Source organism: Brachionichthys hirsutus, unplaced genomic scaffold (genome assembly GCF_040956055.1).
Source record: "Brachionichthys hirsutus isolate HB-005 unplaced genomic scaffold, CSIRO-AGI_Bhir_v1 contig_1088, whole genome shotgun sequence".
Lineage (NCBI taxonomy): Eukaryota > Metazoa > Chordata > Actinopteri > Lophiiformes > Brachionichthyidae > Brachionichthys > Brachionichthys hirsutus.
Genome location: NW_027180672.1, coordinates 38027 through 50000, shown reverse-complemented (window position 1 = coordinate 50000; position 11974 = coordinate 38027). Strand labels below are relative to the sequence as shown.

At 42.6% G+C, this 11974-nt stretch overlaps 1 protein-coding gene across 3 annotated transcripts; it reads left to right on the top strand.

The window, feature by feature from the left end:
- The first annotated feature begins 6412 nt into the window (after positions 1 to 6412).
- LOC137916372 (myosin light chain 1, skeletal muscle isoform) lies at positions 6413 to 10987 on the top strand. 3 transcript variants are annotated; one of them, XM_068759418.1, is made up of 6 exons: positions 6413 to 6601; positions 7345 to 7372; positions 8729 to 8872; positions 9712 to 9885; positions 9977 to 10054; positions 10468 to 10987. In XM_068759418.1, the coding sequence occupies exons 1-6, from the start codon at positions 6512 to 6514 to the stop codon at positions 10494 to 10496; spliced, it is 543 nt and encodes a 180-aa protein (XP_068615519.1). In that variant the 5' UTR covers positions 6413 to 6511; the 3' UTR covers positions 10497 to 10987. The 3 variants fall into 3 exon arrangements, with proteins under 3 accessions (XP_068615519.1, XP_068615518.1, XP_068615517.1); XM_068759417.1 differs by having other exon boundaries at positions 6414 to 6610; XM_068759416.1 differs by having other exon boundaries at positions 6417 to 6634.
- Positions 10988 to 11974: the final 987 nt, after the last annotated feature.

The window sequence follows — 11974 nt, the reverse complement described above, 5'->3', positions numbered from 1 at the left end:
TGTTATGTGTGCTTTTTAATTGGACCATTGTGTCTGCAAATAAAGATTTGATTTGAAAGTGACGTACCGGGATTCTATGTTGGGCTGTCTGAACCAAAACGCTTTCCTGACACCAGATCGCGGCCCAGCCCGGGCGGTGCGCCTGTGGATCACTGCTGCCATCCAGTGGTGACATTTGGTAGATCGTTTCAGGGAGATTTCTGCATCCGTACTTTGTGCTGTATTGTCACACATGACGCGTAGGTGACAGTGCAGCTCTATATGCTTAAGCTGTAATAACCTTGGCTTCGGCTTCGAGGCCTCTCATGCCATTTTGCTGGCAGCGTGTATGGATGCATGTATTTTTGCAGTGTATGAGATTCTTTGTCTTTTAATATGCTCTGATTTGTAAAGTTTGCCAGAAAAAAAGTGGGGGAGCAATAAAGTCTGGAAAGGCTAATTATGATTGTGATGATTCTTCTCTGGGCTGCTTCTCAGATGGCAGCGTTTGCTATTATTAGATCAACAGTGCTGCTTATGACATTATTTTTCTTATTTTTTCTGCCCCACTTTTCCAGATCATTTGTCTGCAAGATAATAATCTTCAATATTGGAGGCCACCGCCGACCATTCATTCACTTACTACAGTCGTTCACCACAGGGTCACGGGGCAGCCACAGCCTATCCCAGCAGACGTTGGGACTGAGGCAGCCGTGGCCGCTTCATCGTAGGGCTGGCACACGGACAGAAGCAGCCATTCATGCTGACATCCATAGCGACTGGCATTTTAGAGTCACCAATCGGCCAAATGCATGTTTTTGGATTGTTGGTGGAAACCAAAGAGAATCCACACAAACAAAGGGGGGGCACATGCAGTATGTTGAGTAAACCAAGTATTAATTCAGAGGTTAAATTTGAGGAGAGAACTCATGCAGCAGAGCCCTAAGCTAGTGACACAGTAGAAACTGCTACTGCGATCACAAAGGCTTAATTTGAAAGCTCAACGTATACATGCATTGTAAACCTCTAGAACTGCATGATAATATTCAAATACAATTGTATGTATTATTAGTATTTTTTTAGAAAATTAAGTGATTGTTGATTCGAATTGATTCACTGTTTCTGACATTATTGTGCTACTATCCACCCAGGCCTCGTGCCAGATGAATTCTTCCCAAAGGTCCCTGTTATCAACCTATTGGGAAGTTTTTAATTCTAATTTTAAATTCAAATTTCACCATTGATTCCTCTTTTCTGCCTCTCATATTCAATCCTCATATACAACTCCAGCTACTTCTTGCCAACAACGACAGAATCACTTACAATGGAAAATTGCTCAGGGATGATTGGTAGAACGCGAGAAGCCGGTGCAATGTACTGTATGGAGCTTTATAACGGGGAGTGCTGTGATTAGCTCCTTCTAAATCCCTCCACTTATTGGCTGGGTTGCCTCTTAATGGACTCCAGTGTCTGTCCTCGGTGAGGGACCCCACATTGTCTGCGGTTTCAGATGTGACCAAGTTTAAGAGAGGACATGAATAGACAGGCGTACTCCGTCACTGTTCTCTTTGCCAGGTTTCTAAAAGCAGTCTCATCGCAAATGACTTCAGGTTGTTTTAAGGATTTATTAGGTTTGTTTTAGCACATATTTAGATATTGCCACACTAGTTTACAGATATTACATTATATTGTTCTATTCTTTGGCAGGAGCAAGTTATTTGTGCTGCATATTTCTTGCAATACAAATAATTCACAGGAATCACAATCTTACAACCATGAAGAAGATAAGAGCCAGATTGCAGGTCTAGATAGTGTAATGAAAGGAAACTGTGAGCGTTGCAGACTAAGGAACTCAACTTCTTTCATGTTTTAGCAAATAATTCAAATCAACAGATCGGGAAACGCATGGGAAGGAAGGAAATGGAAATTATCTATAAAGTAAAGCATTTTTGCCTCAGCGATTTAGCAGAATAAAAGTACCGGTACTGGTTGCACAAGATTGAAATACTCAAGTACATCAGTTTATCCCAATTATATCACTTGAGTAAATGTATCTCCTGACATTTTCCTCACTGATACTGGCAGCAGTGTTGTAGTGTTAACAGTACTGAGAGTTTTAGTAGTAGTAGTAGTAGTAGTATTAGTAGCAGCAGTAGTACTAGTAGAGTAGAATTATCTGAGTTGAAACAGCCAGACGTGATCCATCAATAATATTAATTCAATAGTGTTGAATTAAAAAAGTATATAAATGATGCAATGGTGTTGGAATGTACTTTATTGACACCACTCAAAAAAAAAAAAAGGCCCATGGAGCTTCAGCCTCCCTCCGGAGTGTTCAATAAAGCAAAGTGATCAGCTGGAGAGAAAGAAGAAGACCCTGCCTTCAGGCCTCGTTCGTAGTGACTGTGTTTCCTGTAAAAAAATAAAAAAGGGCAGCAAGTGGCTTTGTTTAGCCTGACACCATCTAATTCTTGTATGGTGAGTTGAAGGATTTTGAGAGAGCACACGAGGGCAAAAAGAGCACGCAGGCCGCAGAGGCTGCATCAGCCCCCTTAAGGAGGCACGGCCACTGCTCTTGGAAATCCCAAGAAACTTCACACCTCTCTGTAGGGACTATAAATAGGATCCATCTGTGCCCCCAGGCTCAGTTACAGCCTCATTCCTTTTGGCATGGTTGGAGGGCAGGGAAGGAAACAGGGTTTGAAAAGAAGGAGTGTGGGGGGGGGGGGGGTGCAGGGGTTGAACAGGGGCAGCCAGAATCAGAATCCCAGAATCTCCTCTCCAGTCATCACAGAGGGCTGGGTGACCTTTGCTGCACGCTTTGTGGAAGTTAATCGGTGCTCTGTACCATTAAGTTTACAGCTCTCAACGCTTCAACTCCCCACAGAAGCAGAACGTCAGGGACCGATCTTTGGAATCTCACAGCACACTGCACTCATCACGTGATTTTATTTTATCAAGCTCAGGTTCTCCACCTTTCATTAATCATGCTTATATCATGACGGCTCCAAGGTTGGGATGGGGCCCCGTATCTTCAAATCAGCACGTCCATCATTTCTGTCTCACAGATTCCGTCTTTTGTAAGAAGCTGTGTCAGACATTTTAATTGAGGGTGACTTTGAGAGAATATTACAAATGCATAAGACACAGTGAAGCTGATGAGATTAAATAACGCTGTCATTCCTGAGAGGAGACAGTTATAGCACCTGCCCTGAAGCAAACTTTCAGGTGCTTGAATACTTTGCTAATGAATATCCCTGAGAACTTTCTAATCCATCTATTCTCCAGGCTAAACAGACACAAAATATAAAAATAAACCTAGTTTACCATTGTCTCAGCTTTATTTGATTAACATATTTTTCATCCCTGCATGAGTTCTTTTAGCTCGTAGCGTCCCTCTCTTGGCTGTAATATCTCTCCAGATTGTTCATGCAAATTAGATTTAAATGACTTTAAATAAAATGGAGCAGCTAGCTAATAATAGTGTTTAGTTTAAATGCTTCCCATTTGTTTTGTTCCATTTTGTGCTCCACTTCTGTTGTTGCTTCCTGTTACTGTTCCTTAATGATCCAATTATCCCATCGGCTCAAAATGATATTCATGATCATGTTTGAAACACAGTCGTCGAGGGACACAGAAGCCGACTAACATCAAACCTCGAGTATCATTAGGTGGTGAGAAAGGATTGCTTACAAATTACTTCATAAATTCTGTAATATTTTAAGGCAGTGTGACTTTTTCCCCCCTAAAAACTTTTGTTGCCTCAAGAAAATTAGAACTTGATTGGAAAACAGGCAAAGCACCTCCTCTTTTGGCCAACTGGAAGCCCTGATTGCCAAAGATGTTGTGACAGGTGTCATTCATGGTCTTGGCCCTCATTAGGATAATAATAGATCAGCATTGTTTCAAGCTGAAGAAGGAAGGCTGGCCACTTGTGTAATGTATGCTAAGACTTCCTTTGAGTTTGATTGATATGCTGTAACCGATCCATGAAAGCCTGATCTTTGCCATACAGTGTAACATTATGCACACTAGATGCTTTTATGTGGGCATTGTAAATAGAGGAAAAATACAGAGCAATGCCATACAATTATTTTTAGCAAACCATGCAGTTTGGATTTAGGGTTGGCAACTAATCCACTTTGATCCAGAATGGAATATTTATAATAGATGAATAAGTATTTGTGAGTTTTGTGAACTGGCTTGCCATCTTATAGATGATTCCTAGTGAAATAATGAATTAACTGAATGGGTTAAATGCAATTCAAAACAGGATCATTTCTGTCATGTAGTATATAACCAATCGTCAGTATAATTTATCTTGTTGGATTTGTCGTTTTTTTTACTGAATGGATAGTTGCAGCATTTTGGTTCCTCAACCCCTAATGTTTCTGGTGACCTTTAATTTGTAAGCTCTCATTGCCAAGGAAAGTGTCTGCCAAGCTGTTTGCTTCAGAAAGGAGCATTCCATTTCAGACACACTGAACCTTTTTTTTCTGTAAATTATTGATCCCAGTGGGAAGTCCACTCAGGGAAGTTCAGGTTCTCTGCAGTGAAGCAGAGGGCAGCATCGGCTTGTAGTGGGGCTCGACCCACTGACCTTTCGATAAGTGAGCGGTGGTCACACCACCTAGGCCGCGGCCACCTGTTCATGGATCTTAATGGCTTTGATGACTCTCGGTTCGGTCACCTAACATCATGATCATTGTTCAGTCGTTCCATCGGCTGGAGCTGCAAGAGATTTCTTTGATCGCTGATTCACAATGATCTTCACATCATTCTAAACGAGCTGGGTGACACTAAACATAAAACCTGCAAAGCATCAGAATCATCTGGATTTGGGAGATTTATTTTTTATTTTATTTTACATCCTCTTCTCATTTCTTTTATCTGCCCTCACAGACAGATGGCACCACTGGCCACTTGATCTCACCTGTCACATGTCTTTTAACTGCACTTAAAGCCCACATTGACCTTTTGTAAAAAAAAAAAAAAAAAGCTGACCTCACATCTCCAGTATGGGTTTCCCAAAGGGGCTTTACGTGAATTGTGAATACCTAAAGTGTTAGATTGTTTGACTTTCACAACTACAATGCTGAGAATATCATGGTGATTATACAAAAAATGGTTTAGAAATCTAGAAATGAGAAATTTAGTTCTTACAGCTTGCAACCAGACACTTATTTGACTACTGGAATGCAAGGCAAAAAAGCCACGTTGGCTTCGAAGCACTTCAATCCTGAAAATACCGCCAAATACGGGAATGGATTAACCTTCAAACAAAAGTCATTCCTCTTTTCATTTGCAAAAACAACCTCGCTTAAACAAACTTGAGCTTGTTTTCCTTCGCTGACTTGCTCTATCACATCTCAAAGGCCCAGCGCCACCAGTCTGCTGAATCCATTAGGATTCTGTAGTGCAGCTCGAATTGGACTTCAGCACAGGTGCAAGGATTGGGGCAGAGTTTCATAAGGGGGGAGGGAGGGAGAGGAAGACAGACTCAAAGAAGGTGCACTGGGGGGAGCCAGGGGTGAGCCCAGATGACAGCTGAGGGACTGAGGCTTTCTCTGGTTTGTCCCCATGGGGATGGGGGGGGTCAGTGAAAGCCAGCAGTGGGCTGAGGGTTGTGTTGTGGTGGCTGTAGGATGGGAGGAATTTATGCAGTTCCTTCGTCACCAGGCCCTGTCATGGTGGTGGGGGCAGGCTGGCACCGAGAGACAGATATAGACAAGAATCAAGGAGACAGAATTTGCACTCTTAGCCTCGTCCGGGTTACTGGCACCGGCAGCTGAACGTTCCACTCGCTCTTCATCTCGCCCATGCTTTTACGTCACATCCTCCCACGGAATCGTGAGTGTTCACCCGACAAACACAAAGCCCCAACTTAAACACATGCAGGTATTGCTTTACCCACGACACATCCTCATTATTAGAGCTGAAGACTCCACTTCTACCGCCTGTCCTCCTAAGCAGCCACCCTTTGACAGCTTCTCAAGCACAAACCTCTCATCCAAGAGGCTTCTAGAGTTCTAACTGACTGGTAGAGAGTCCAGATACTACTCCTGTTTGCGTCGTCAACCAAACGTAAACTAGCTCTCTCTCTCTCTCCCGTTACGTGAATGGGATTGAACGAAAAGGGTCGGATTTTGAGTCCAGGTCGTGCGCATTGATGCGCAGCGCAGTGCGTAAAAGTGGAGCAGCAGACAGTGTGACCCCGGATAACCTTCCACACAGTTCCCGATGTTTTCATTTTTGAATATTAATATGTGGCATAAATACTCTCTGGTTCCATCTTTAGAAAGCGCACCTCTTTCTCACACACACACGCGCACACACATGCACACACCCCTCCCATCCGCTATCCAATCCTCACTCTCCAACATTGTTGACGGAGGTCAAGAGGGAAAATAGCCTCATATATATACGCCCATGCTGTGATTTCTTGCTCCGAGTCCCCTCCACTCTGTGCTACACTCCTTGTGTTGTCACCCGAACCGGGAATTGTCTGAACTTCAGGGACAAAGCAGCTAAAATGGCACCAAAGAAAGACCCCAAGGCAGCTGCCAAGAAGGCCGAGCCTGCACCGGCCCCTGCTCCCGCACCCGAGCCGGCACCTGCTCCAGTGGCTCCCGCTGTCGACCTGTCCGCCGTCAAGGTATATGACCGCCGGGTTGAGGGACGGCTGGGAAGGAAGACTTGAACTTTTGCCATACACTCGACTTTAGCGGCTCTCAGAGGGAAATAACCCCCAGAGCTGGTTTTCCTATATTTCATTGGGATTGGGAAGAGGGAAAAAAAAACATGGCACCAAAAGGATTTGGATTTTAGCTGTATTTACAGCGCAACCGCAGCCTTTTCATCCGGTTGATTGCGGTGCTGGCGTTGGGTGGTTAGTGTTTGTGGCTTTTGCCTTAAGGTGGCACCATTGTCACTTTATGACTTTCACATTATTATTATTTTTTATTTTAATATCTAGAAGCCATTAGTGATCTTATGAGCGCAGGTTAGAGATGCCTCAGCAAGAATTGGGGACTGAGAAGGATGAGTAGAACCATGGATAGCGCACTGTAATTTAGAACACGCCCCCCTGCTCTCTGGATTGGACGGAATAGTGACTGACGTGTGACGGCCACGCAGCCTGACACCAAATGTGGACATGTTAATGGAGCTAAAGATGGAACTCCGGGCATCGGGTTCCACCATGTGAAGCTAATTTTGGCAAACGGACAATTCCCAATGTCGACCGATTTACATGAATCGTGTGTCTGATTGGCTTCTGAAATAATTGTCGTTATTGATTCATTAGGTGTCATATGAAAATGTACGCGGTTATTTATAAGACATTTGGTTTGTGTCTGTTCCCAGATTGAGTTCAGCGGAGACCAGATTGAAGGTAAATACACTTCATTTTGACCCTATGATGCAGCCCATGAAAACTCATAGCTCGGCTCGCTTTCTGGCACATCAGAAGAGCCATCAGTATAATAAATCACTATTTAAGAGATACTATAAAGTACTTTGGTTTTACCTTGAAGAGCAGGACCTCAATGCCAACGGGCAGCCCTCGGTTAAATGTGTAAAATACATGCATTTAAGTGTATTGATATTGCAAACTGTTGTCAGTGCAATACTTTGCAATTAATAATGTGTTATAACTTAGTTACATGATCTAGTGCTGAACAGTTAGAGACTTTCATTTCAAACAAGCACAAGACAATTAAACTAATTATTTTCCAGGGAAGGTAAAAGAAAAAATTCAGCAAAGTAGCTGCTTTCATCTTAATAATAATTCATATTACTTATCACTAATTAATAACGATATTTACCGTTGATATATGAGACTACATTCAATATCTGGATGACAGATTTTCAGCTCTGAGTGAATGCAGATCATCACCTGTGTCCTGATATGACCTCCAGATTGTTGATTGATATCAGGGGCAAAATGCTTAATGGTTTATGTTTTTGTTTTTTTTGAATTCAGCATTTTATTTCAGTGATTGCATAAACAAATCTGAGAACAATGAGTGGTTGAAGGTACGTTGTGCCCTTATCAGCCTAGTTTGGGCAGCACTGAATCAGACATAACGGCTGGCTGGATGCTTTTTTAAATTACAGTCAGCATTCCCTACTTTCACTCGGCTCACCCACAGAAGGTCCTGCCTTTAATAGGACAGGGCTCATATTCTTAGCTATGTTTATCAATTCCAAGGTGGTCTTTTAAAAGAGTCCATAGCCCTGCCGAGAGAGCGCGGGAGAGGCGAGACAGCTGGGATAGAAATAGTATGTAAGCGTGATGGAACTCGACAGGAGTCGAGTGGGGGAAAATGTGGGGGAAAATGTCTTTTACACGTTCTATAGAAGATGAACAATAAAGCTTTATATAAAAACACAGGACTGAAGCTGGAGCTGCTTAGAATATTAGTTGAATTATTAAACATTTAAACATTCACTTTATTTAATTTTAAAAGCTCCAAGAATATTGTTTGATTTAAAGATTATCATTCATGAAACTATATAAAAAACACAATAATTCAATAAACAAAACTGCCTCCATGCTATGTCATGTTACGTCCTGCTTTTGTTCCCAGAGGAGCCAAAGTGGTCAAACTACAAGAGTCAGATTCTTTAAAATCAATCAAATAATATTTATCAGAATGTATGAAATTATGATCTGGAAGAGTACAAAGAGAATATGAATATTGTTTTCATTCGGGCGCTTTTATCATCTCTTCCCTCCATTCTGCAGACTACAAGGAGGCCTTTGGTCTGTTCGACAGGGTGGGCGACAACAAGGTGGCTTACAACCAGATCGCTGACATCATGCGCGCTCTGGGACAGAACCCCACCAACAAGGAGGTGACCAAACTGCTGGGGAACCCCAATGCTGATGGTAAGAGTTGCATTTAGTGTTTGCTCAGTTACTGAATATTTAGAATTATGATTGATTATCACTTAATGTAATAATCAGTAATTCAGCAGGTGGATACGAATGAGTTTCATGTTTAGAGCACGTGTGGGATATGGAGGCTGTGCATGAAAAGAAATAAATGGCCAGCATCTGTTTTAGCCAAAGTCGCGTTCTGTTAAATTTGAACGTTTAAGCTGATTTCAGGAAAACATATGGAGCAGATCCTAATGACATAAATCTATATGAGTAAATAGTGGCTGAAAACCTCCTTGCTTTTCTATAGCTAGTAGTTAAGTTGTAGCCATGGCACCTGTACTACCCAAACCGATCATGAGGTACAGCACTAAGAATTCACTTCAAATGCTGTTCAGCTGTTGCTCTGTGTGCATTATAAATGTATAGCTATTACTTGGTAAAATCATAAAAATGCATACATTTATAGCTTAAGTGCTTTGCCTCTGAGCTGATCTGTGCAGACAGGTGACGATGCAGTCTGCACAGTCCTCAAAGCCAACAGGGACACTGTGATGCTCAGTCTTTACTGACAGAACCAGAAATGTTTCTCACGTTGCAGTCAAGACAGAAGTCTGCAGACTAAAACATAGGAATTGCACAAATGAAACATGTAGTATTCCATTTTAACGCGTTGTCACACACTTTCACTCCATCGTGACACATCGTGAAGTCCGTGAAACTGCGTTATTGATCCTTTGATATGTGCGGCCTGGGATTCTCTCCATGTGGAAACTTCCATCTGAAACCTGCCTAACTTTATTACCTTTGCATGGAACCGACTGTCCTCTCCGCCTTCCATCATGCAGACATGGCCAACAAGCGGGTAGAGTTCGAGGGGTTCCTGCCCATGTTCCAGACCATCATCAACAGCCCGAATAAGGCAGGATTTGAGGACTACGTTGAGGGTCTGCGCGTCTTTGACAAGGAGGGCAACGGCACAGTGATGGGTGCTGAGCTGCGTATCGTTCTTTCAACACTGGGTGAGTCAGGACAGTGAGCCTGAGGGTGTTTTATTGGTCAGTGTATTACTATGTGTGAATGACATTGGCTCTCCTCTGCTGCCCCCTGCAGGAGAGAAGATGACTGAGGTCGAGATCGATTCTCTGATGGCAGGACAGGAGGATGAGAACGGCTGTGTCAACTATGAGGGTGAGCCACTTGTTACAATGCTTATTATCCATTTATAAAATATTCAACTGAGGGATTGGGGCCTTTCTGTGAGGAGTGTGAATGTTCTCCCAGTGTCTGTGTGGGCTCTCTCCGGGGTTTTCCAGCTTCCTTCCACCACCAAAAAACATGCAACGCAGGTGAATTGGAGATTCTAAATTGTTCATAGGTCAGGGACTACAGGTGGAAATTAACATTCTTGTTATTCCCTTCTTAGTGGTTAATGTTAATTGTACACTGTCCCTGTATAAAAATATAACTAACTCTAATAATGGATATTATTACACAAACACCTTTTTCATTTCAACTGTGTTACCTGATTTCTAACAGTGCATTTTTTTTGACCGATCGTCTCATCCCTCCTCTCTTATGTCCTCTGTGTGTGCTGTTCACAGCCTTTGTCAAGCACATCATGTCTGTTTAAGGACCCTGCCACAGCGGAGGTGAGCGTCGTATACGTGCAGACCCCATGGTGTCACGACATCCACTCGCTGTTTCCTGTTCCACCTGAGGAAGCAGGCGGGAACAAAGGACTATGAGATGTCATTTCCTGAACCCTTTTATTTTGTTTTACAATTTTTTTTTTCGACTGGTGCTTCCCCCCCCCCTCTCTCCTCCTGCTCTTCGTGGAGTCTTTCTGATTTCCATTGAGGTTTTTCTTTCTTCATCATCAAACAAGTTCCCTGTCTCATTAAGATTTTTTAAATCATCAGTGGAGCAGTGATGGAGGGGAACATGGGATGACAAAGACGCTGATGACCGTCTCCTCTTGTCACCGTACTGTCTGGCTAAATCTCGATCCACACAGTGAAATGACTGGAAGACAAAATGAATCCACTCCTTGGCCAACCCATCCGTAGGTCTTAACTTATTGTGTCCTCTGCCATTTCACAATAAACTTTTCACAAACTCCCATTATAGTTCCAGATTTTTGACTCTTTCCTTGATGGCAATGCTTTTGTATACTTAATTCCATCGGAATTATATTAAATACTTTAAAAAAAAAATTATGTTAGAAACCAAGCATACCAAGCTATGCTAGTCATCGGTTAGCGGTAGCATCACATTTGCTGTATGTCTCATCTAACGTTAAGCAAAAAATAAAAAGCTATCATCCAGCAGATTTAGAGAACCCTAGCCCCTGGACATGACGTGTACTTCTAATCTACACAGAGGACAGTACTCCAGTGTAATTTTGTCCATTTTTATTGTCATTAATAATTGTAATTGTGTCATATCAACAAGAGAAAAACTGCGTACATTTACTTGACTTTTTAAATACATTTACAGCTGCTTGTAGGGTGGAGCTGGAGGTGGGAAGGGGGCACACGGAGATGGGGGCTATGCAGATAAAACACAGAAGCAAACAAACAGTTGCAGGTAAGGGCACTAAATAGGCAGGATATACCACAAATGGTATCTGGTAAAAGAAACTAAGCACTCAAACACGTTTTGTTTTTTTTCCCTAACAGATGTAACAGGATATGAGTTTCCTCTGTAGTTTTATTTTCCCTCATGAATTGTCTTGTGAATGGATTTTTCAAAAAATATCTTCCTCTTTTTTTCCATTTTTCCTCTCCTGCTTATTGCAACAAAACATCCAGATACAGTAGCGTACGTTGCAAAACGGCATGGGATCTTGCACCAAACGCACACACGGACAGATTTCAGAGTAGATGCATCGTTTTGCTAAATCTCCAGTTATAGTTGTGGTCCCAGTGAGTCTAACATCAGCCAGTGAGAAGAGGAAACCTCTGATCCGTCCCTTCAGGTGGGCTTGATATCTGCAGCGGTAACCCACGGAATAGGTTTAGTGTTGTTCTGATGGATAGACAGGCGTCTGCATTCAGCCACTGAGCAGGACTGAGTTGCGTTCCTTAGCAACACCCATTCAGCTGTCTG

Coding starts and splice junctions, on each gene's coding strand:
- LOC137916372 (XM_068759416.1), top strand. CDS start 6,512: ATGGCACCAAAGAAAGACCCCAAGGCAGCTGCCAAGAAGGCCGAGCCT. Junction 7,373..8,728: donor CAGCGGAGACCAGATTGAAG/GTAAATACACTT, acceptor TCCATTCTGCAG/ACTACAAGGAGGCCTTTGGT. Junction 8,873..9,711: donor GGGGAACCCCAATGCTGATG/GTAAGAGTTGCA, acceptor TCCATCATGCAG/ACATGGCCAACAAGCGGGTA.